We start from the raw sequence: 24,022 nt of genomic DNA, 5'->3' as shown, positions 1-24,022 counted from the left end.
ATAGCCGCAATTCATTGTTTTCCTAAACTTCTGAACTCTGGTAATTCAGACTATGATTTATAGTTAATGAACTACCAAGATTTGTACAGGTCAGCAATGTAAAGGATAGGATAATACCTAGACATAGTCTGCAATTTTTAATGCAGAGTAATGCCACTTGGGGGTGGTAATGTGCATTACAGGTTGTTCCCAACTTATGACAATTGGGACCTGGAATTGCGGTCAATAAGCAATACAGTCATTAAATGAGTCATGTGAGTGGACCCACTTTTACAACCATTTTAACCAAGGTCATTAAGAGAATCCAGCTTCCCCAATTAACTTTGCTTGTTGGAATTCAGCTGGGAAGGCTGCAAATTGCAATCACATGACTGCAAGATGTTGTAACCCTCCTAAATATGGGCTGGTTACCAGGTGCCCAAATTGTAATTGGCTGGGGATGGTGTGACAGTTGTAACTTGGTTGAAGGTACTTTTTCTGAGGTCTTGTAACTTTGAACCATCATTAACCAAACTCATAAATTAAGCATTATTTGCATATGGTTCAGTATGTAGTTTTGATTAGTGAATATTTGGAACTAACAAGGACCAAACACTGGTGATCTGCAAAAATTGTCAAAAGGATACTTTGCACTAGAAGGTATATCTGCAGAAAGGGTACTTTGGAAAAAATGTGTTTCCCAAGTTTTAAAAAACTAACTGGCTTCAGGAATCCAGCCAAAACTCTTCAAAGAACGGAAGGATGGAATAATTAAGCTTTCAATCCTGTACAATTAAAGAAGAAAGCTATTGTAAATCTTAATTACTGCAACTCCAAATTCCCCTCACTGCATTTTGAAAATACTGTCAAGATATGTTTCTTTTAATCCCTTATCCTTTTCTCCAGTGGTTTTCATACTATGTGAGACCACATAACCAAGTTAAAGTTGTGCTGGCAAAGCTAGGCACAGCACTCCAAATATCAACAGTTGTTGGCTGAAGAACTTTGCATTTTTAACTTATGGAAAAGAGTAACAAGTGAAAGTGAATGAAGGGATTGATACATTTCTATTATTTGCATGCAGGCAAATTAATCTCGTATTGATATGCCCCAACTGTGGCCCCTGCTGTTTGAAGATTAAGAAGGGATGATAGTATGGTAACAAATAATTGAAAGGCATTGAAAAATTTAAGGAACTGAATGCCACCTGACTTTAGGAGGTGCAAGGAAATAAAGGGAGTTTTACAAGAACACTTGGTAAATCTATTCTCTATTATCATGTCATACAGAGTATGGAATAATGGGCTTAAATTATAGGAAGCGGATTTCAATTAAATACCATAAACTTGTCAATATTAAGAATGGCGTGACAGAGAAACAAAGGTTCCTCTTTTAAAAGAAATGTTTTGAGTTTGTCCTGGCAAAGCCATGGAGATTCCATTAATTTATCTTACACGTGTTTCAGCAGTTCCAGCTCCATGAGATGGAATCCTCGCTTCCTGTACTTTAAATTCTGTCCCGCTCGAGTAGAATACCAAACTTAAGTTGTTTAAAGCTGGTCTATTTCACATTAACCCTCAAAGTAGCTTACGCCATAAAACAGTCAAGATATTTTAAATCGGGATCATTAAAAAAAAAAAAACCTTTAAAAGCCCGACGCCCTTCGGACTCTCTCCAACGCTTTCCTAACTGAGGAAATCCAGAGCAGTTCTGACCGCCTTCTTCCGCCCCACCCCCTCCACCGGCTCGAATGACATTTCCTTTACCCAATCCCGTTCCGGGCTACGTCATCTCCGGATTGGCTGGCGATAGCGAGCTCGAGGCCCTGGTGGTGGGAGCCGGAGCGCGAGGAGGAAGGTAAGATGGCGGCGGCGGCTGCTGCTGCTGCGCTGAGCAAAAAAAAAAAAAAAAAAAAAAGTGAGGGCGGATTTGGGGCTTTTTTTCCCCCCTCTTCCTTCTCTCCTCACCCCCCCCAAAGCTGGCTTTTCCTCTCGCTCTTGCCAAACGGCTCCGCGGGAAAAGAAGCAGTAGGCGTGGGGGGAATGGTATACGGCAGAGGGACCGGAGTGCCTTCAGGGGGAGAAGGGAGAAGTGCCTTCCCGTTTGGGTTGGGGAAGGCTTCGCCCCCGCGTGTCTGAATTAAGCGAAGCTCTCGAAGCGCAAAGAACAGAAGGCGGCGGCGGCGGAGGAGGAGGAGGAGGAGGGACTTTTAATCCCTTTTAGGGTAAAGAGGGAACGTGTTTTGTGTGAACTTTAAAACGATAGTCTTGGGAAGACTCTCCATCGTTTCTCCCCAGCATTCCACGATCCTCGACATTGTATAAAGAGCTCCTGTCTGGTATTTAGTCGCAGGAGCCGCAGCTGCTGAAGCGGTTAAAAAGGGAGGGTGGGGGTTAAATGCGGGGTGGTGGTGGTGGAGGGAACAAGGAAATGCCTAGCCGCCAATTGAAGAAATGGGACGGGAGAAGAGGAAAAAGGTCGCAAGAGTCTGTTTACATTTCTTGCCTTTTCGGGTTCTGGTCCGGGTAGCGTCCAGTAAATCCACGGATTGCCGGTAGCTGTGTAAGTCTTGAAATACAGAATCTGGCGTGATTCAAGGTTTGATCAAGCTGAAAGCTTGATAGTCAGAAGGAAAATGAAATAACCTTGGGGGGAGGGAACAAAGGGATTTTATAGTAGCAGAAGTGACTTTTTTTTTTACTTATGTCAAATCTGTAGTAACATGTTCCTTACAGGCACTGGCATGAATAGAATTCGCATTCATGTTTTGCCTTCAAGTCGGGGGCAGCTCACTCCTGTGCCAAGGCCGCAAGAAACCTTGTCCTGTGCCTTTGCTCACCGTCCATGCTCTCAGCCTCGTTTGGAAGGACTCGAGTTCTGCATCAAGCATATCCTTGAAGACAGGAATGCACCCTTCAAGCAGTGCAGCTATATTTCCACTAAGAATGGCAGGAGGTGCCCAAATGCAGCTCCCAAGCCAGAGAAGAAAGATGGGTATGCATTCTGTATGTTCATATTATCTATAGAGATGAGCTGAAATTTTGTCTTCTCTCTTCCTCAGCCTTTGGAGCAGATCATGCCACTTTATATATCATAGGTCTAATGAAAATAATAAGAGTACCGTATGCACAGAATAATTGTGGAATATCTTAAAGTTACATTCATGCAATTATATCATCCTGTGTCAAGACTATATGCCAACCATTTGTATTGTGTTCGCAGATTTTTTTTTTTGCAGAACATTAACCGAAAAGAGTTGCATGCTAAAATATACAAAAAAGATTTCAGATTCAATCTGGTATCTCCAAGGAAATTTGAGGAAGGATGAAGGTAGGGAATGCTCTTGAAAAACAATGCCAGTCAGGAAATATGGTACCTAAATAGATGAGCAATGTCTGTATTTCACATGAGGCAGCTTTCTTTGTTCTAAAGCAAGGATCCTCAAGCTTTGCAGTGGGGGGGAGGAGAGATGGGATGGTTACGCACAAGCGGCAGATGAGCGTGTTTGCGTGGCCCAGTTCCAAATGGATCATGGTCCAGGGGTTGGGGACCTCTGCTCTAAAGAACATTTTCATGTTTTAGAGTTCTTAATTCCAGAGCCTCTGCTGCTTAAAAATAAGGAGTTGTCACATGCCCATGTATAATTTTGAGGTGGTTGGACAGTTGTACACGCTTCCTCCCAAAACATCCAAAGTCAAGTTTGTCTTGTAGACCTAGCTCAGTGCTAATCACAGGCTTAAAGATTGGTACAAATTTAATGGTTAACTGATTAAATGTTCTATGTTGTATACTATTCATTTTAAATAAACTAGTGTTATTCCTAAAGAAATATTTCTATCCAAGTTCTAAATTATTAAACATTTAAAACTTTAGTCTTTGTTTTTCAAAGCCTTTGGGTTGATGTGTAGAACTACTGTACAGAGTTCTTTGAGAAATGCAGTGAAAGTTACAAAACTAATTGAAGCCTGGTAAATGAAGAGATTAAAAATAATTAGAAATAATAAAAAAAACATTACAAAGGAATTTAAACTGACTGTTTTCACTTGCTGGCTACAAGAAGGAAGAAAGGAAAAATATGATGATAGTTTCAAAATTCTCTTAGTATAGCCAAATCAATGACTCATTCTAGAGATGTCTGTTTCCCGACATGGCTCAACTTAAAAGGTTGAGAGTTAAATTGACATTCTTTAAAAAGTTCTTTGAAAAATCTAAATGCAGTCCTAAAGCATTGTTTAGAATACAATTATATAGACTTAGATGAAATTTTTGCACTTGTGTGGGAACAAACACCAAGGGACTTCCAAGTTGAAAGGATTAGCTTGTGACATCACAGTTGCCTGGGGGACACACAGTTGGGAGCTCCTTTCACATTCCTGGCTGGAGCAAAGGATGAGAGGACTCACCCCACCCAATGGCACCACTTAGCACTCGGGTTTCAAACACAGGCTTGCTAACCTCAAACCCAGTGTCCTAATCATGAGAGCCCTCATGCACCTAGATGAAATAATAATTAGAAAAGGTATAGAGCATTTATTTAAATTATTAGGTTAAATTTATATCCTGCATTTTGTACAGAAATTTAAAACAGCATACAAAATTCTATTTTTGCCAACAAGAATCATGTTTGGTAGGTTGGGCCAAAAAAACTCTGGAATGTGATTGTTCCATGGCTGAGAATTAAAGCAAAGCGTATGCTCTGGATTATGGAATAAAGAATGATGGATGTCATTTACTTGTGCCAGTTTCACTTATTTCACAGCAAATTGGGATTCTTTGGGGAAAAATGGAGAGATCCCAATACTTCTGGCTGTGTCTGAAATTTGTTTAGCTTTAAATTCTGAGTCATAAGCCTTTGTTTATGCATTCTCCTTTGCCCTTTACTCTCCACAATCATGAGGAATAAACGAGAAACGTATATTTCCATTTTAAGTAATGGTTAAAAACATTTCATTAAATCACTGTTTGTTTGAAACTTGCTCATTTAAAAGTTTTGCTAGTCTAATCCAATGTTAGCAATAATGGAATGGATTCTTGGGTCATGTAACAACAACACGAACAAGGTCCTATTAGTGGAATGTAGACACCTTGATAAATGTTTGTGATGGTGTATGTGATTCTCAGACATTGTTGAAATCTGGTTCCTGTCAGTGCACACCTGTGTTGACCATTGTTGAAGGAAAATGGGAATCCCAGTCAATAGTGTCTGGAAAGCCACAAACATCTCAAGTTCAAGTAGCACACGTTAAATATGAAAGTACTGTATAGATTTCTAAGTTTACAGCTTTCTTAGAAGAGACTAGGCCTGAAGACTTCAATATTATAGACCTTTAAGTATAATGTGTGTTTTTTTGAGAACTAGAGCATGTTAATAATCCAAACTGAAGACCTTTAGATGTATTGGGATCATTATAGAAGTATAGACCCAAGACATTTAAAGGGCATCCACTTAGGGAAGGCTACTTATAAGAAGAGTGTATATTTTTTTTTGTTTTGAAGGAATTATGTTTAGCAATTTGGAAAGCACTGTTTGTTGTTCCTTTTCTAATTTGTACCATATAGCGGTTCCCTTCATTTTGGTTCCTTTTTTCCCAGATGCTTAAGGACAACATCAGAATTGCCTGCTTCAATGTTTAATCATAATTCTACATTTCACACACTCTTATGAGTGCTTTGTTTAAATTTGAACTCCCAATGCACTAGTCTCATTATGGAATCCTTGCCTTTGGCCTACAAGGAAAAAGACTCCTTACGTTTTGCTTGCTGACAACTTTAAAGGATGTTAAATGCTTTAGAGCAGTGGTCATCAACCTTTCCACCTTGGTGACCCGGCCGGGGGGGGGGGAGTGAGTGGGAGGTGCACGTGCACAGCTCCATTGATGTGAGCAGTTGGCACACCCACTCCAGTTGCATGAATGGAGCTTCACACATGAGTGGAGGGCACTTCCGTTCACACACGAAGCTCCAGTCCTGTGAGTGGAGGGTGCTGACGTGCGAAGCTCCATTCTCGAGAATGGAGTTTTGCACCTCTGTTCGTGCGAGTGGAACTGTGTGTGTGCACTTGCCTGCTGGACTTGCGCAAGTGGAGCTTCTCGCGCACACTTGCCATTGTTGTGCAGCCTGGTTTCGAACAGGCTACAGCCCGGGGGTTGGGGACCCCTGCTTTAGAATGAAGTGGTGGCTTCCACTGAAATTCCATCAGTTCTCATGAAAGCCTTGAGAACACATGCAGACTTGAGTTAGGAAGTAAGATTAGCAGATGCCTCTACCAGACGTCTCCCTGCCCCCAAAGGAAAGAAAAGGTTTTCCCGATCATGGTCCTAAGTTGTGAGAGCTGTAAATTGAGTAACCAATATGACTGGTCCAATTTTATGACCTTTTTGTAGCAGTTGTTAAGCAAATGCTGTAGTCATTAAGTGAATCGGTGGTTTGCTGTGGCCAGTTTTGCCAAAAATGTGAAATAAATGATTTTGGCAAAAGTGATGTAAAACATGGTCACATGACTGGAATGCTACAATCAGCCATAAATGTTCATGTGACCGTGGGGGGCCTCGGCTGTCAGAACTTTGGAACTGGGACGTAGGTACCCCAAGGAGATCCTTGTAACTTCAAATGGTCACAAATCAAGGACTAGCAATAAAAGCCATATATTACTGCTATGAAAGTACAATAGTATTCCTATTGCAATAGTACTGCACCATAGTATAAAAGACTGTACTTTAATGTAAAAATCTTTTTCTGTTAAAAGGAAATGGGTAGTAGGGAATCTGTTAGACAGCTATAAATGATTTGGGAAGAACTTAGATTGATTTCATCAAGGGGAAGAAAACAGATGAAACTGAGATAAAGGCAGTCTAGCCCAGTAGGAGAAGGAAGCAAAGAAATTAGGACTGAGATGAGCATGTCAGCAGGAGAGATTAGGGCTACAACACTCAAACTGAGCAACTTCCAGGTATACTCACTTTTATTGATTCCTACATGTTGCTTTAAACTGTATGGAAGCCAGGTGTTTCTTTGTTAGATATTTTGAAAATTACAATGCATAACTTATTATTTCGCCTCTCTACCTAGTGTGTCATTCTGTGCTGAACATGCTCGCAGAAATGTGTTGGCCTTGCAGGCTCAGATGAAGAAGTCTAATCCTAGTCCCGTGAGAGAGTCTCTTCTCTGTCAGCTGAGTTCCTATGCGAAGACGGAGCAGGGCTCTCAAACTGTAGAAAATAACCGTAGTGAGGGCAACAGGATATTGGGTAAGCAGAAGAGATGATAATGTTATCTTGGGTATTTTTTATTCTTTTAAAATTAGATGCAAAGGTTGAATTTTATGTAGCTCGGTCATATTCTAACAAACCTCTTTCAATATGTAGTTTAAAACAGAGGTCCCCAACCTTTTGGGCACCAGGAACCGGTTCCATGGAGAAAGGTTTTTCCGTGGACCAGAGAGTGCGTGGTTTTGTGTGTTGCCTGTATCCCATGGATGGTGCTTTGCTTGTTTGTGTGGACTGGTTGCTGGCATGCCGCAGCCTAGTACCGGTCCATGGACCAGGGGTTGGGGACTCCTGGTTTAAAACAAAGCAATCCAGACAAAAAAATGGAAACAGATAATGTTCAGTTTCACTCAGTACTAGGTTAAAATGCTTTTAATTACATGAGTTTATTTCCCTTTACTGATTTTTAATAATAGGTTCAGCTTAAATATCTTGGGAAGCCCCAGATTTATATTTTAGCAAGGGGCATTGACTCTGCATTCAGAAGTCATAGAATATACATATTTTGTTGTTTTGTTTACACTGTTTAATTTATTGCTGTAGAGGGAAGTTACATTTAACATATACATTTACTGATGAATCCTATAAATTATGTGGACCATTTGCAGAGTAATATGAACACTAGGTATGTCCTGTATCAGAAGATGGCATCCTGTGCTTTGGTTTGTTTTTACAGAGATCTCAGTCCTAATTTGAGAGCTCTCTGCAACTAGCCAAACTCAGTTTTCTGAAAAGAATTTGCTGTCCCTGTAGGTAGTTGGATGAAGAATGGAAGAAATTTAAAATATTAAGTTGATAATGGATGCAGCATATACTGCATAGTTAAAAATTAAATGTGGAGGTGATTTGGAATTTGTTAACTGTCTTTGTGGCTTATACTTTAAAAAACCTCAACCGCATAAGAATCTATTCCCTCTGCCAAATAAGATGACCAAATAAATATGTTGGTGATGGTAGTAGGATTTTCCTTACCAAATCAAGGTTAAATTATAGATGTATTGGTCTGACATTTAGGCCCAGAAGTAAATGGAAAAGTGAAGTTTTCCAATGATGCTCTAGTGATTAGTTTTAATGCAGTTTAAGATTAAATTAGTAATTTATGGATATTCTTTTGTTCTGATTGATGGTCATGCTTATATCAGCATATAGAAGTGCGTGTTCACGTGAAACTTTCACTCCGGTAGCTCTGTTTTAGTTTATATTGATGACATTACACTAATTTTACTAAAGGATGTAGACTGTCAACATATTTTTCTTCTCTTTTATTTTTCCAGATGAAGACAGCTGGAGTGATGGAGAGCAGGAGCCTTTTACTGTGGATCAGACATGGAGAGGTGATCCTGATAGTGAAGCAGATAGCATTGATAGTGACCAAGAAGATCCTTTAAAGTAAGTGTCTTGAGTGAGATGTGAACTATGGCTGCAGAGATGTGCAGTAGAGATAGAGTTCATTTCCCAAAAAAATTATTTGAGCATCTATTGAATATGAGTTTTCAAAGACAGAGTTATTGCTTTAGCATGATCCTTACTCCCCCAGAACAATTTAGGTCATTCTTCCCAGCATCAATCTTGACTAGTTCTCTTTTTAGGAGCACCCGAATAATTGATGTTGGGGTATATAGATGGGAAGCTTCTGGGCCTTCAAATGTTCTTAAACTACTAAGTGCAGTATCCCCTATCATTTGACCTACTGACTGATGGTTGAAAGTTGTGGTTAATAGCATGTAGAGGACCTAAGTTTCATCACTCCTACTTTGTCCATAAAAAACCAGCCTGTACTCATAAATACACATTTTGAATATGTTCACCATTACCAATAAAAGCAAATTAATGCTGACCATTAATCTACATCTAAATGTTTTGTTTGGCCTGTCCCTGTTTTCTGGGTCACTTATGAAAAGTATATTAGTCCATAACTTCTTCATTTATGACTTTATTTTTGGCCCCAATAAAGTTTAAAATATTTCCATGTGTCTTGTGGAGTTATTCCACATATGTAATTTGCCATATGTTCTGGTGTGCAACTAAACAGCAACTGGGTAATGTATCAACTACATTTTACACTAACTGAAAATTATAAGCAGTTGTTGAGAGTATGCCTTGTAGAATGCATTTTTGAAGGCTGTCATCTCATATTTTCTCATCCTTTAAAGTGTGTGAAAATATTTCAGATAGTTACTTGTACCTAGGACAGCAACGTGAGCTGTAGAGGTGTAGCCCCGTAAGCGCTTGAGGGAACTCCAGGAGATATTGTGTTGAACTTCCTCAAGTTAGCCTTTTGGTTTCAAAATGTTTTGCATTAAATATTCCCTGTTGAAGGTCACAGGTCTTGCTGATTGATTTCTTTGCTTTTAAATAGCTTACTTTTGTTACCTGACACTGCTTTAGGTGATTCTCCATGTTAATGATTAGAGAGGATGAGTTGTGATTGGATCCTGTTTGTGCAGACATGCTGGTGTGTATACGGCTGAGGAGGTGGCACTGATCATGCGAGAAAAACTGATCCGGCTACAGTCTCTGTATATTGATCAGTTCAAACGGCTTCAGCACCTTCTGAAAGAGAAGAAGCGCCGGTATTTGCACAGCCGGAAGGTGGAACATGAAGCCATAGGTAAATGGCTACAACTCTGAACATAAGCTGAAGACATCACAAAATCTGGTGTGAAATTAATTAGAGCAGCCATCAGAAGCAGTTTACCAAGAGCTTAGAGACTACTTTTTTGTAGATATATCTTGATTTTTCTTGCCTGTTAATATTTACTTGAAGTGGTACTTGTTAAGGATAATGTTCAGATTAATTAGTCCTCTTCAGGATTTGAGCATCATCTGTTCCTAAAAATAGAACTGCATTGTAGCCATGAGTGAGAGAGAGCTTCATATACCACATGTCTGAATTCAGAGATCTGTTGTAATCATTAAGATAATATATGGCTCCTATAATTAATGAAAATGTCATTATTTCATGATTTTTGGAAGAGGAAGCGTTTGCATAAATATAACTAGTCAGTTATCCTATGAGACTAGCTAAGGAAATATTTAATTGTTTCAAGTTATTTTAATTAGTTCTAACAAAGTCTTCCATGACCATAGCGCTGGAAGATGGTGTTTCCGCTAGATTGCAGCTTGGTTCTTTTTATCTTTTTAAAATCTCATGAAGTGCTACAGTTATTCTCAAGAGTAGTAGAACCTTACAGACATCGTAGTTTTGCAGAACAGGGATGGGCAGCATTTCGAGGGTTGTGGGACTCAAGGCAGCCTTCCAATCTGACCAATTCCCAACCTCAAAATTCTTCCAAAATGGGCTAGCGTTAGATCCCAAAGGAGCTATTTTAGGCCTTAAGGTTAAGAGGGGTAGGGGGTGGAGAGAGTGTGTAATGGAAGTAGGAAACCTAAAATTGAAAATCATACTTCTGAAATACAACAATACAAAGTGGGCTGGAGGAAAGCTTCAGGCTGCTCATCCCTGCAGTAGAATTATGGTGATCGTTTTGTATTTCTTCTCTGAAGCAACAATCAAATCTGTAACAACTGAGCTAAAGCAGTTTCTCTCCCAAAGCAGAAACTCACAGAAGAACTCTTTTGAGTAGAAAGGTATAGTACTTTAATTCCCTGAGGATGCATTGTTAATGTCTTCCAGGTAGCAGTCTCCTGACAGGCCCAGAGGGTCTTCTGTCTAAAGAACGTGAAAACTTGAAGCGGTTGAAATATTTGAGGCGTTACCGACAACGCTATGGTGTGGAGGCTCTTTTACATCGGCAGCTGAAGGAACGCAGAATGCTCGCTACAGAGGGTGCTGGACAGCAGGTAATTGAGTGACTTGCTTCTCCGTTTGGTCCAGTGGTGGTAGAAAGTGTGTGCCTGATTGTTTTATGAAAGCAAAGTATAAAAATGGAAGTTACTCTGATTTCCAGGTATGTGCAAGCTCTGTGCCATGTGCAGAATTCAAAACCAAGCGTTTTCAAGGTAACATCCATTTGGGAAGAGTAACATTCCTTCACGATGAGGCGCTTTTTAGCGTGCTTTCTATGCTATGAATAAATTCAGTCTGTTGTGTGATTATGAAAACACATAAGCAGTTGGCGTGTATATTTCAGAAGCTGATGTATGACTGAAATAATTCCTGTTAAAACAGTGGCTTCTCTAAAAGATTGTCTTGTGTTTGGTTTGTATCCTCCAGGCACACACTACCCGTTCTAGCCAGAGGTGTTTGGCCTTTGTAGAAGATGTTCGATGTTCCAACCAGTCTCTCCCAATGACAAGACATTGCCTTATTCGTATCCTTTTTCTCTCCAGTGTTAGTATTAATGTTGTTGTTAGCTGCGAAGTCGTGTCCGACCCATCGTGACCCCGTGGACAACGTTCCTCCAGGCCTTCCTGTCCTCTACCATCTTCTGGAGTCCATTTAAGCTCACGCCTACTGCTTCAGTGACTCCATCCAGCCACCTCATTCTCTGTCGTCCCCTTCTTCTCTTGCCCTCAATCTTTCCCAGCATTAGGCTCTTCTCCAGTGAGTCCTTCCTTCTCATTAGGTGGCCAAAGTATTTGAGTTTTAGCTTCAGGATCTGGCCTTCTAAAGAGCAGTCAGGGTTGATCTCCTCTAGGACTGACCGGTTTGATCGCTTTGCAGTCCAAGGGACTCACAAGAGTCTTCTCCAGCACCACAGTTCAAAGGCCTCAATTCTTCGGTGCTCAGCCTTTCTTATGGTACAACTTTCACTGCCATACATTGCAACTGGGAAGACCATAGTATTAATACTTGTCACAATTAGACCTTTGCATTTTTTAAACTTAATGTCTTAATTTTTTTAACAAAATAATCTTTAATCTTAAAAATAAAACATTTAAAAAATTAAAAGTACAAATTAAGAGGAAAAAAATCATTTTATGTTTATGAATAGTCACTGGTTTACCAATGTATTCACTAAGATACAAGTTGTCTTAAGATAGTATCTATTCTGATTACAGAATCTCTGCCTTAGTAACACACGTTGCTGCATCCTTTAATTGGTAGAAAATGTCTTCTCCAGAGCAGATCGCACATTTATGACACATCATTCCTCTGATGTTTGGAATATTTCTTAATATCATTTTTTTGCCACCATCCAGGTTTGATACAAACTCAGTTCCTGATAAACAGTCAAATTCTAAAGCTTTGATATGTGATCTTTGGTGCTGGATGGGGTTTTATTGCCCCAGAGAGACCCACTGCACAACCTGGGGATCCTACTACACTCTTGGCTCTGCTCAAGGAGCAGAGGACAGCCATGGCTAGGAGAACCTTTGTACAGTTTCACGTGCACCAACTGTGCCCCTTCCTGGACCGTGAGGCTGCACTCATTGTCACTCACGCCCTGGTAACCTCCAGAATGGATCATTGCAACGTGCTGTACCTGGGGCTGGTCTTGAAGAGCACCTAGGAGCTTCACCTGGTGCAGAATGTGGCTGTGTGGACAGTTATTTATGTGTTTATTAATCAAATTTATATAGCTGACCATTTCCCAAGTGACTTATACAATGTTAGTGTATATCTCTAGGATGGCACATGTTGCTCTTCTGTTCCATGAGCTACATTGCCTGTCAGTTTGCTTGATGCAATTCAAGATGCTGGTTTTGATCTTTAAATTTCTATATGGCATGGGACCGGGCTTTTTGAGGGCCATCTCTTCCTGGTTACATTTACCCATCCCAGGTCAAGCAGAACAGGTATGTTCTGGGTTCTTTCTCTTAAGGAGTTCCATCTGGTGGGAATCAGGAAACATGTCTTTGCTGTGCCCCCACAGCCCCCCCCCACCATTCTTTGGAACTTCGTTCCCCTTGTGTTCAAATTAGCTCCATCCTTGCTAGCCTTTTGGAAAACCCAAATGTAGTTCTTCCATCAACGCTGAGAATCCCATACTAAACCTGCAAGTGGCTATATTAGGCTAAGTGACTGTCCTCCCACTCTCTTGGATTTTCATGTCTTTAATATTTATTTTTATTTATATTTAATGTTTCTTGAATTGTTATATGGTTTTAATTGGTATGATGTTGTCAGATGGGCAGCTATATAAATTTGGCAAATAATAACAATATAACAAACGTTTAAATGTAAGATTTAAAGATGTTCCCATAAGTCTACTATACATTAATATATTACCCCCAAAAGTCACTAAATGGTCATATGACCATTTCACATTTCTTAGACCTCCAGCATAAAAAATACATTCTTTGAGGAGTTCAATGCATTCTACATGCAATTTCATGATGACTCGGTCTTAATCCCAAAATCCCTGTACAGTATACCATTTTAACATTTTAGGGACCTCAAGTAACTACTGTGGCTTTTTGGGAATTTCCAGTTCTTTAGTCCATGTTTGAATTGTCCCAGAAATGTCCACTTTAAAAATATTCTGATAGAGATATATTTTAGGTGTTATTTCTGTAATGTATTCTATCAAGCAATGAAGCAACTCAGATGACCGTGAGGCAGCCAAAACATCTGGTCCATATTGACCTGTTAGAACATCCTTAAGCTGAAGATATCTCCAATGTTGCCAATAGGGAAGACCAAATTTAAGTTGGGAAAATCCTTAAAATTGTCATTATATAATACAAAGGTACTTCAGTACTGTACTCAACTGTTTAAGAATTCATTGAATTTGGTACTCAATGCATTTTGAAGCAAAAATCTTGTCCTGGTACTCATCTTTCTCCAGCTACTCGATGTGCAAGGTAAAACTTGCTAGCACCAGCTGATTTGTGACTCGCGATGGAAATAAAGGGTCAAGGTAAGTCATGTGGTTTGCTTGGTATTCATTGTTTTTAAGTACTCGTTGTGCCTCCCGGAACGAATTATCAGACGAATATCAAGGTACCACTGTAACTGATCTAAAGCCATAATCCCAGCTTCCACCAAACTCATCAGTAAAATGATTTTCCACCAATTCTTAAAGTAGATTTTTTTTGCCCAAAGTGTAAGGTATTCATGAGTATTATCAAAACTCAGTTTATGTCCCAATATGGCCCAAAGATTTCTCACCGCTCAGTTTAACACTCTTGTGCTTTTCTTGGCCCTGAATCAAGGCTGGTGGCTTCTTGTAGCCTCTGGTTTCAAACAGGAGCCCAAAGAAGTGACTTCCGATGGTCTGTTGGCTGTTCCATAGCTTCAGCATTAAACTGGAACAGTCAATTCAGTTGGAAGCAACAATAAAACCTCACTAAATTACAGTCAAGCCAGAGCCTGAAATAAAACCAAGTTGTTTGGATCACTTCAGTCACGTGTGTGAATGTATATGAAAAAGGGCTCTTCTAAAAGGCTTAATGTTAACTTTTAAGCCAGCAAAAAGTAATATTTAGAATTCACTGTTCTAGTCGGAAGCTTGTGGACTGAGCTCAGTTGTGTTGTAAATTTAAATTTTTTTGCAGGAAATTACATTTTCAGTTACCTATTCATGTATAAATGTTGATAGTAAAAAATTCAACATGTCTGTGCACTTTAGACACCCATTTTTATTTTGAAGTTATAGAACAGAATCAGTCCATTAATATAGAACAATACCCCAGTTCTAAATCAAAGTTGATTTTTATTATTGGTTACCGGATTACATTTATGTATACAGAGCTCATATTTAACTCCAATATTTTCTCTCTCAAGATTCTCCAAGGAAAAAAAGTATTAAAGTTCCCCTTTATTTCCCTAGTTTATTTATAGTACATTTCCAAGGTCGGATGACTTACCTAAAGGTCTGCTTTTTACACCTACTATGTATTGCAAATTTTGCCAAATTTCCTTGACTTCATCTTCAGATATTTGCCAGGACACCAATCAGCTCCTATTTAAATTGTGCCAAGGGTCAGAAGATGCACCCTGCAGCAAACCAGTGCCTGTAAACCTTTCTGAAAATCCCTGCTGCCCGCTCCACCTACAGCTACCACCTCAGATGTATATTCCTGAACAGGTACTGTGTGTTCCTGAAGAACTGGACACCGCCTCCACGGATCTCTACTTGAGTGCAGCTGAACTTCGCCCCACAGAGAGTTTGCCACTGGAGTTCAGTGATGTAAGTATCTTATGAGGCACTGCAGAGAATTTTTGGGCATGAGGCTATATATATCAAGGGATATAGAGAAAATGTGAATACTTATTTATATCAAACTTAATGATATGAGAGAGACTGAAAGCAAGAGAGATGTAGACAAGAAAAGTAAGATAATCAAGAGTTACAGAATGAAATTGTCATTTTTCTATTCATCCAGTGTGTAAAACACCAACAGGAAAAGAAGACTACACTCTCAATGTGTAACATGGCTTTTCTGAATATATGGTTCAGTTCTTAGTGATTTCCCATAGGCAGTGAGAGTTAATGTTTCTAATGATACTGTACAATAACAGGTTGGCCACTTACTGTGTGAAAGCCCTAATAAGCAGGCATATACATAGAATGAAGGCTACTGCTAAGCTTGTAAGCCGCCCTGAGTCTTCGGAGAAGGGCGGGATATAAATGGAATTAAAATAAAATAATAAAATAAAATACTATTGTATCACATTTCCTATCCCCTTTATAATTCTTTAAAGTGATTCGACTCGTAATAGTATTCAGTTGGAAAGGGCTGAAGAGGGGTATTTTAGAATATCTTTGGAAAATGAGATTTATTAAAATTCGCATCTTGGAATTCTTAAAACTATTCATGAAGAGTGCATTTTTATTACAGGTAGTCCTCGACTTACCACAGTTGAGCCCAAAATTTATGTTGCTTATGTTGTTCATTTAGGTGAATTTTGCCCCATTTTATGACCTTTCTTGCCATGGTTGTTAAGTGAATCATTGCACTTAGTACATGGTTGTAAATCTGGCTTCCCATTGACTTTGTCAGTAAGTAGCAGAAAGTGATCACATGACCCTGGGACACTGCAATTATTATACATATGAGTCTTGCCAAGCTTCTGAATTTTCATCACGTGACCATGGGAATGCTGCAACGGTTGTGTGATAAACGGTCATAAGTCACTTTTTTCACTTCTGTTCAATGCTTCAATCACTGAATGAACTGTTGTAAGTGGAGGACTGCCTGTAGTTTAATAGAGTGCTTCATATTTGTCCTAATAGGAAGACATTTATCATCTGCCCAATCATTTTAAAATATCTTCCTAGATCAGGCATGTCAAACTGCTGGGCTGTGGGCCGGATGCATCACACCGAAACAGCGCCCACCCCATTGCTGGCAATGGGGAAAAAGTCACGAAATATCGCGCAACATCATGTGACATCGCAAGTTTGACATACCTGTCCTAGATAAAAGCCACATGTCTTTTTGAGGCAATCTTCTGGAGTACCTTTTTTTTAATTAAAATCCATTTCATTATAAAGTGCTGTCTAATCAGTAAATGCACCTGGCATCTGAGTACTTTGAAAGCCTTGCTCAACAAACTGACTGCTCTGGATCTATAAATACCCCTTTTAATTTCATCTCACTTTTTTTAATAGGGAAACAGAGGCATACCCTCTTAAGACAGCAAGCCTACCCAGCAAACCTACCTGTATTAACAGACTACAGGTAGTCCTTCATTTACAATCACAATAGAACCCAAAATTTCTGTTGCTAAGCAAGGCAATTGTTAAGTGATTAATTTTGCACTATTTTGCAACCATTTTGCCAGAGTTAAGTGAATCACTACTGGAATAGTTAACTGAATCATACGATTATTAAGCAAATCTGTTTTCCCCCATTGACTTTGCTTGTTGAAAGCTGGCTGGGAATGTTACAGATCCTGGGACAGTGCAACTGTCATAAAACACGTGCTAGTTGCCTAGCATCCAAATTTTGATCATCTGACCATGGGGATGCTGCAATGATCATAAGTGTGAAAACTGATCATAAGTCGCTTTTTTCAGTGCTGTTGTAACTTTGAATAGTTGCTAAACGAATGGTTGTAAGTCGAGGACTACCTGTATAGGATTATTTAGATAAGGATCCCACAGTATCTTTATCCAAAGTTTAGAACTAGCACCTGCTGTATTAATAGGTTGTCATTTCTTACAGGGGAAGCCTACTTCTATCATTTTAGTGTCTTATCATTTTAGAAATTCTAGATGAATTTCAGTCAGACTGCTTAAAAATCAAATTATTTCATCCTTTTTAATTGAAAAGTTTTGGGGCTTATTCTTATGCCTTCCTATGGTGTATGTACATACAAAAATTGATTGGGAGGGAGAAAAAAACCCGAGCGGCATGCAGTGTTCCCCCAACCCCAAATGGGCTTCTTCGTTATTCTCTGATAGGATTTGGATGTTGTCGGGGACGGCATGCAGTGTCCCCCTTCTCCTCTGCTTGCTGATGCTTCCGCTGCCCTCGAGAGCCAGCTGAGCAAAAACATGGCTGAAGCTCCCATAATTGTCTGCTCAGATGAAGAATCTATTCGACAAGGATTTCCAACACAGGCAGGAAGGGGAGGTTTCCCCAGACAAATTACACCTCTTACATCAGAACCTCCACAGGAACGATCAGCGCAGGTACTGTGCTAGCTTTGGAGGATCTCTTCTGGTGGGCTGCTTTTGTTTTACGAGTAGCTACCTCGTCGCTAAGTGTTACTGTTAGAACAGATTATTCTATAAAGGCCTCCTTGAAAAAAAGCCAGCAAGCATTTTCATATACACAGGTGGATCATTAAAGAGAACAAGGAGCCGGTTTTGTTTGCCAAGGGGATTAGCCATCTGCTCGCTGCATGGGTTGGGGGAAAGTTTGAGGAAAGGATCATTACCTCCCTTCCCCGCTCCCTCTCCCCCCCCAAAAAAAACAGCACAGCATAGTTAGTAGCATGGGGAGGGTTAGCAACTAGCAGGTGGTGGAAGCCTTTGAATTGCCAGTGTTTCAGTTGGTAAACAAGCAATTTCTCTTCAAATGTCTACTCAGCTGCTTTATTTGTTGACTTGCTTAGAGCATAGACAAATTTTGCAAACAGATTGTATGTCTGTGAATCCTTATTTTCATAACATCCACAAAGAAAAAAAACCATCGATATCTGGTTGAATTCTTTTTTAGTTGGTTAATGTTATTAATATGATTGCAATTTGTATTATCATTATGAAAATTACAGGATCAATTATCTTATCTCTATTAGAATACACATCATCCTGTGACAAGTGGATCAAGGCTGGAGGAGAGTAAGAAAGAGGAACCCTCAACCAATGGGAATTCAGAACCAGCTGCTATCAACTGAGAGAAAAGATTGTCTGATAAAGCATCTGCTGCTCTTGAACTCCTTTTGGCTTCCAGTGTTTTGCCATCTCTTATTAAATCTTGCCCAGATTTAATGTCTCATCTGGAAAACCACGTGAGAGGCAGCTTTAGCATGTTTGAGTGACTTTTTTCAATCTCGTTCAGGGAATGCCTTTTGATTTCCGGTATAAATGGAGAGAAAACATAGGAAATCTTAATGTTCAATTAATACAAAAAGCAAAAGCCTCTGCCTTATACATAGTCATAGGCCCTGATAAGAGGAAACGGCTTAGAGTATTTTCCATAGTTGAATTATTGGGAGTGTATTTGAAGTCACAGGCTGAGCCATGCTAAAAGCAGAACTTTTTATTATCTGTACTGTACACTAGCCTGTTGATGTATAAATGTGCACATAGCTGGGTTTTTTCTCTTTTCCTTTAGCACTGAAGCTCGTATAGGCAATTTTCCATTTCTACATTGTAATGTGTACAAATCCCTTGTAGTATGAAAATAAAAATACTGGATACATTTTACAGCTTGCTCTTCTAATCTTGCAAAGTAATTAGTTCCTTTGCCGAGCACTCTAGGGAAAAGAAATTGAAGAGCCAATTTAAAAATGATCCGTTTCCTGAGTAGAAACAGGAAACAGACAGCAAACAAAATACTGCGTATCTTGCAGTATCAGAGGAAGACAAAACTAGTTTCTTTGTTCTCTTTTGATGCAAACTTGAAACACGTCAAATCTTGCCAATATTACTTACACGCTCCTTTTCGTTACATCCAATATTGGGAAACCTTTAGGTTGTGATGAAGGGCACGGATGGAAAATCAGCAAAGTTTCCCCAAAGTATTGATTCTGTGCCTTAACATCCAAAAGCTTATATTTGTTCCTCTGCCTTCAAGTGGAAGCTAATGTTACAAACTGTGAAAATCTTTGATTACTTTTTCCCGAATGAATACTGTGCAAAATCGTTCACATTCAGACTGTCTACCGGTAGTTCTCAACTTACAAGCACAATTGAGATGGGAATGCATTGCTAAGCTCCATTGCCAAGTGATGCAGTTGCAGTGTCACATGACCGCCTCACTTAGCAATAGTAAGAAAGCCATGTTTGGCAGCAGCTGTCTCTGCAAAAGGGGGTTGGGTATGCTTGGTCAGCTGCAGTAGCAGAAAGAAAGCAGAAAGGAGGGGCAAAAAAGGGCGTAGATGGGAGGGAGATAGGCAGATGGGAGATAGATATGGGGAATTGAAACACCCCTGCTATTTTAAGTGTGGATAGGCTGCCAAGTGCCCAAATTTTGATCATGTGACTGAAGGGGCTGCAATGGTCCTAACTTCAGGTGCCATTCACTGCTGCTGTAACTAAATAGTAACTGAACAAATAGTCATAACTACCTATAGCTTGCAATGAGCTCTTTTGGAAATGTTCCAAGTTCAAAAACACTCTTCCCAGCTCAACATATTTCCAGGGTGGTTTAAGCAGCCAGTTTCAGCAGAGGTGACTGAAATTTGAAATGAGGGAAATTTGAAGCATTTTTCATAGTGCTATAGTCACTCCCTAGCATTAGGTCCTTGTCCAAAGAAACATGCTTATGTTTGCTTTGTAAGTTATCATCACTGCCTCAGTAGATAGCTGCCATGTATACATACAGTACACACCCTATCCATTCTGTATGGTACATTATTATTTCCAAAGCATTCCTAAATGCTGCTTCACCTTTAACTGCATGTATAGCTTTATATATTTCTAATTCCTTTGAGAAAAACTAATGTGTTTGCTTAGCAACATGTTTGTTCTTTGTGATCAGTACTGTCATTCAGCAATGTCTGACTTGTAGCTAGATGCCGAAATTTTGGTGGACTGTCTTTTCACCAACATATTAATGAACTTTGGTCAGGTGAGAGGAACTCTGTTTAAACATGCAATGGCAAACCACCGATTTTGGCAAAGATTTTGGCAAGTATCAATAAAGTATAATAGTACCATTATACTCCTTGCAGACAGCTGGCCATTTGCATTCTTTTAGAGCAGACATGTCAAACTCGCGACGTCACATGAAGTCGCGAGACGTATCCGGACTGTTGCCATTGCTGGCAATGGGGTGGGCGTAGCTTCCGGATGACGCGTCTGGCCCATGGGCTGGCAGTTTGACACCCCTGTTTTAGAGAGTTGTTGATGCCACCTGGAGGCTTACCTGTGTCATCAGGATCACCTGAGTATTAGAAATAGGTGTAGAACTTTCTTGGAATTGTTGAAAAGACTGTGTTGTAGACTGAAGATAGATGATATATCCCTCCCACTCTGATGTAGATATGACATCATCTATCTACAATCTACAACAGCCCTTTCAACAGTTCCAAGAAGGCTGCACAACACAATGTCAAACTCGCTGGGTCAAGTGATGTGTCGGGACGTATGGTGACTTTTTTGCATTGCGGGACCTGGAGTGGGCGCGGCCTCTACATGATGCAACTGGCCTGCGGGCTGGCAGCTTCACACCCCTGCTCCACACCCATTTGCACTACTCAGGTGACCCTGAGGCACAGATAAGCCTCCAGGTGGCATCAATGACTTTCTAAAAGAATGCAAATGACCAACTGACTACAAGGAGTATATAACCCTTCCATTCCCCACCATTCAGTCAGAGCTGAAGAAGTTTCTTGGATGAGAAGCAAAATGTCTTCAAAGAAAAACAAGAAAGTCCAGTTGCCTCATGAAAAAGGATCTTTGGGATAACTATGACCTAGATGACTGAGAATCTCCATAGACTATGCCTTTAAGGTGAATCAGCAGGGGTGCAAAGACTGTGCCCACTTTTACAGGTAGGACTTTTAACAAGAGTTCAATTTGTAGGAATCAGACAGCAGCTTTACAGTATTTGTGTTTAATGAAAACTTCAATATGTTGACTGCCATGTAGTGGTCATCTGGATTTTTGCATTCCAGGTATGATAGTGTTCCAATAACGTAGGGGTTGCCACAAAGAAGAGGGAGTCAAACTATTCTCCAAAGCACCTAAGGGCAGGACAAGAAGGAATGGATGAGTAGGAAGTCAGCATCCCCCTTGGAGAAGGAAATATTTGGGGGATATTTTAAAAAAGGCAGAATATTATATTTCCCCAAAGAAATAATAGAAAATCTTAGACAGAAACCAACCCCCTCTCCCTGCCCAAAGCAGAAACCACCTCTGTAGAAATGCATATTTGATCATCCTATTCAGAAAGACTGGGACCAGGAACCTTGGAGCTGATGGGATTAGAAAGACAAAGACCCCTAAAAATCTAGATCCCCCACATAAAATCTAGACGTGACCTTTAGGACATAATAGGATTAACTTACCACCACTAGAATACCAAAAGGGCATAGTGAACCACAGGTCAAAGTTCATTGCACAGGAAGAGCCTCCAATACAATGCCACAGGAACAACTCCAAACACAAAGCCCAAAGAAGGTATAAAAACCCACCACTCCAGCTCCATTTTGTCAGCCACCTCAGAAACACATGCTGTGTCACTGAAGTTTCTGGAAACTCAATAAACTGGATCTTCTTTCCTAAAGCAGTCTCCACTTTCTTATTCCCAGCTTGGACTGGACCTGAAGATTTTTCTTTCAACAGATGGAAACTAATCAAGAGAGAAGCAACTTAGAACTAAGAAGAAATAGATGTGTGTTTTGAATATTAGATTCTGTTATGAATTGAGATAAGGGAAACTTTGATTACCTAAAAGCCTGTTAATTATAAATATCAAATGTTAAATTGGAATATTGATGGGAAACTAAAAATTGGGGAAAGATCAATAACAGGACATTGATTATCTATTAAGATTGAATGTAAAAGTAATTGATATGTAATTTAAGGTAAAAATTATTGATAAATGTAATAATGATGTTTTTACTTAGTTGATATAATAAGAACTGTATTAGCTTAGATAGGAGATAGGAGATATTAAGGGAAAAAGAGGAAATATTTGATGCTGTAACTTGAGATTTGTACTAAAGATTTTTGTATGTTATTGAACTATTGATTAAATACTTTTTAAATACTTAAATACTTAAAATTGGAAAATTAATAAAATATTATTTTTTAAAAAAGAACTAAGAAGAAATTTCCTGACAGAACAATCAGTGGAACAACTTGCCTCCAGAAGTTGTGAATGCTCCAACACTGGACGTTTTTAAGAAGAAATTGGACAACCATTTGTCTGAAATGGTATAGGGCAGTGATGGCGAAGCTTTTAGAGTATAGGGCAGTGATGGCGAAGCTTTTAGAGACTGAGTGCCCAAACTGTAACCCAAAACCCACTTATATATCTTCGGGTGCCAGGTGGGCGTGGCCGTGGTGGTAACGGCAGACTGGGTGGGACTAAAAAGTTCAATCAAATCAATTCTAACTTTGCAAGATCTTTTTTTTCCCTGCAAGAAGTTGAAATTGAACCTTTTTTTTTTGCATATGGCGGCGGAGGCCTAAAGCAACAAGGTTTTATAAAACCCAGCTGAAGGCCTAGGACTGGGACGAGGGCACGTGTGGCCACAGAGAGGGCTCTGCGTGCCACCTGTGGCATGTGTGCCATAGGTTCACCACCATGGGCATAGGGTTTCCTGCCTGAGCAGGGGGCTGGACTAGAAGACCTCCAAGGTCCCTTCCAGCTCCTATTCTATTCTATTCTATTCTATTCTATTATTCTATTCTATTCTATTCTATTCTATTCTATTCTATTCTATTCTATTCTATTCTATTGTCATGGATGTTTTTGCTCTGACATCTATTCTATTCTATTCCACCTAGCAAAGACTCAACAGGGCCCTCTTAATTATGCTGCACTCTTAACCTCAGTGGGAAAAAGCTATAGTCTCATTTCCTTAAAAAGGAAATATCTAATCACAGCCTGAAAAGTGAATCATGAGATCTTGCTGCAGTGTCTTTTATGAGAACAAGTCAGAGCTGGTCATGGTTTAGGACTCAATATATTGAACTAGGATAGATACATTTGCAAAATCATGTTAAACCTAGGTTAGCATTAGCATGTTGTGTGAATATCGACCATAACTCAGAGAAAAAATTGCAAACCTACATTGAAAAGACCCATGTGGTCTCTAGAATCTCAGCTCTTTTCTTTTAACCTTGTAACAGTTCATCCCAAAACTTGGTACTCAAGTCCCTTATTACTATATTAACAGTATGGCAGTTTAAAGAATGAAAAGATTGGCGGCCCAAGAAATTAAGAAATCTCCAGAGAAGGCTCCTCCCTGGGAGGGAAAAACAGATTCAAGCTGAGCATAATAGCAGTAAACTGAAAAGCTAACCAGCACCTCAGCCCCTTGCTTGTCCCTTCCAACGTGTCAAGACTCTCTCCTCTCACAGCAATGCCGTCGCCGGCGCTGTCGCTACCGCCATCGTGGCGCTACTGGCCCTTTACTAGGCCTGGAGCAGCCGGAGGAGCGGTGATGTTGGTGCTGCCGCTCAATGAGAAACATCTGGCGCCAAGTAAGCTTGGACCAGGCACCCATTGGCTGTCGCGGGTCAGCATGCAGGGAGGAGTCCCGCCGTTTTAGAGCCATGACATCACTTTCTTCAGAAGCG

The 24,022-nt window shown here is 39.9% G+C and overlaps 1 protein-coding gene across 2 annotated transcripts; it reads left to right on the top strand.

Annotated features, from left to right (window-relative positions):
* The first annotated feature begins 1,515 nt into the window (after positions 1-1,515).
* On the top strand, positions 1,516-18,973 carry KANSL2 (KAT8 regulatory NSL complex subunit 2). 2 transcript variants are annotated; one of them, XM_083352440.1, is made up of 10 exons: positions 1,516-1,836; positions 2,715-2,973; positions 7,048-7,226; positions 8,519-8,633; positions 9,692-9,855; positions 10,882-11,048; positions 11,422-11,518; positions 15,030-15,283; positions 17,504-17,734; positions 18,343-18,973. In XM_083352440.1, exons 2-10 carry the CDS (start codon positions 2,723-2,725, stop codon positions 18,439-18,441), a joined length of 1,557 nt encoding a protein of 518 aa, XP_083208566.1. In that variant the 5' UTR covers positions 1,516-1,836; positions 2,715-2,722; the 3' UTR covers positions 18,442-18,973. The 2 variants fall into 2 exon arrangements, with proteins under 2 accessions (XP_083208566.1, XP_083208565.1); XM_083352439.1 differs by lacking the exon at positions 1,516-1,836 and having other exon boundaries at positions 2,421-2,973.
* The last annotated feature ends 5,049 nt before the right edge of the window (positions 18,974-24,022 follow it).

The sequence above is a fragment of the Vipera ursinii genome, assembly GCF_947247035.1.
Source record: "Vipera ursinii genome assembly, chromosome: 2".
In the NCBI taxonomy this organism is placed as follows: Eukaryota; Metazoa; Chordata; class Lepidosauria; order Squamata; family Viperidae; genus Vipera; species Vipera ursinii.
This window is presented reverse-complemented; position numbering and strand designations above follow the sequence as displayed.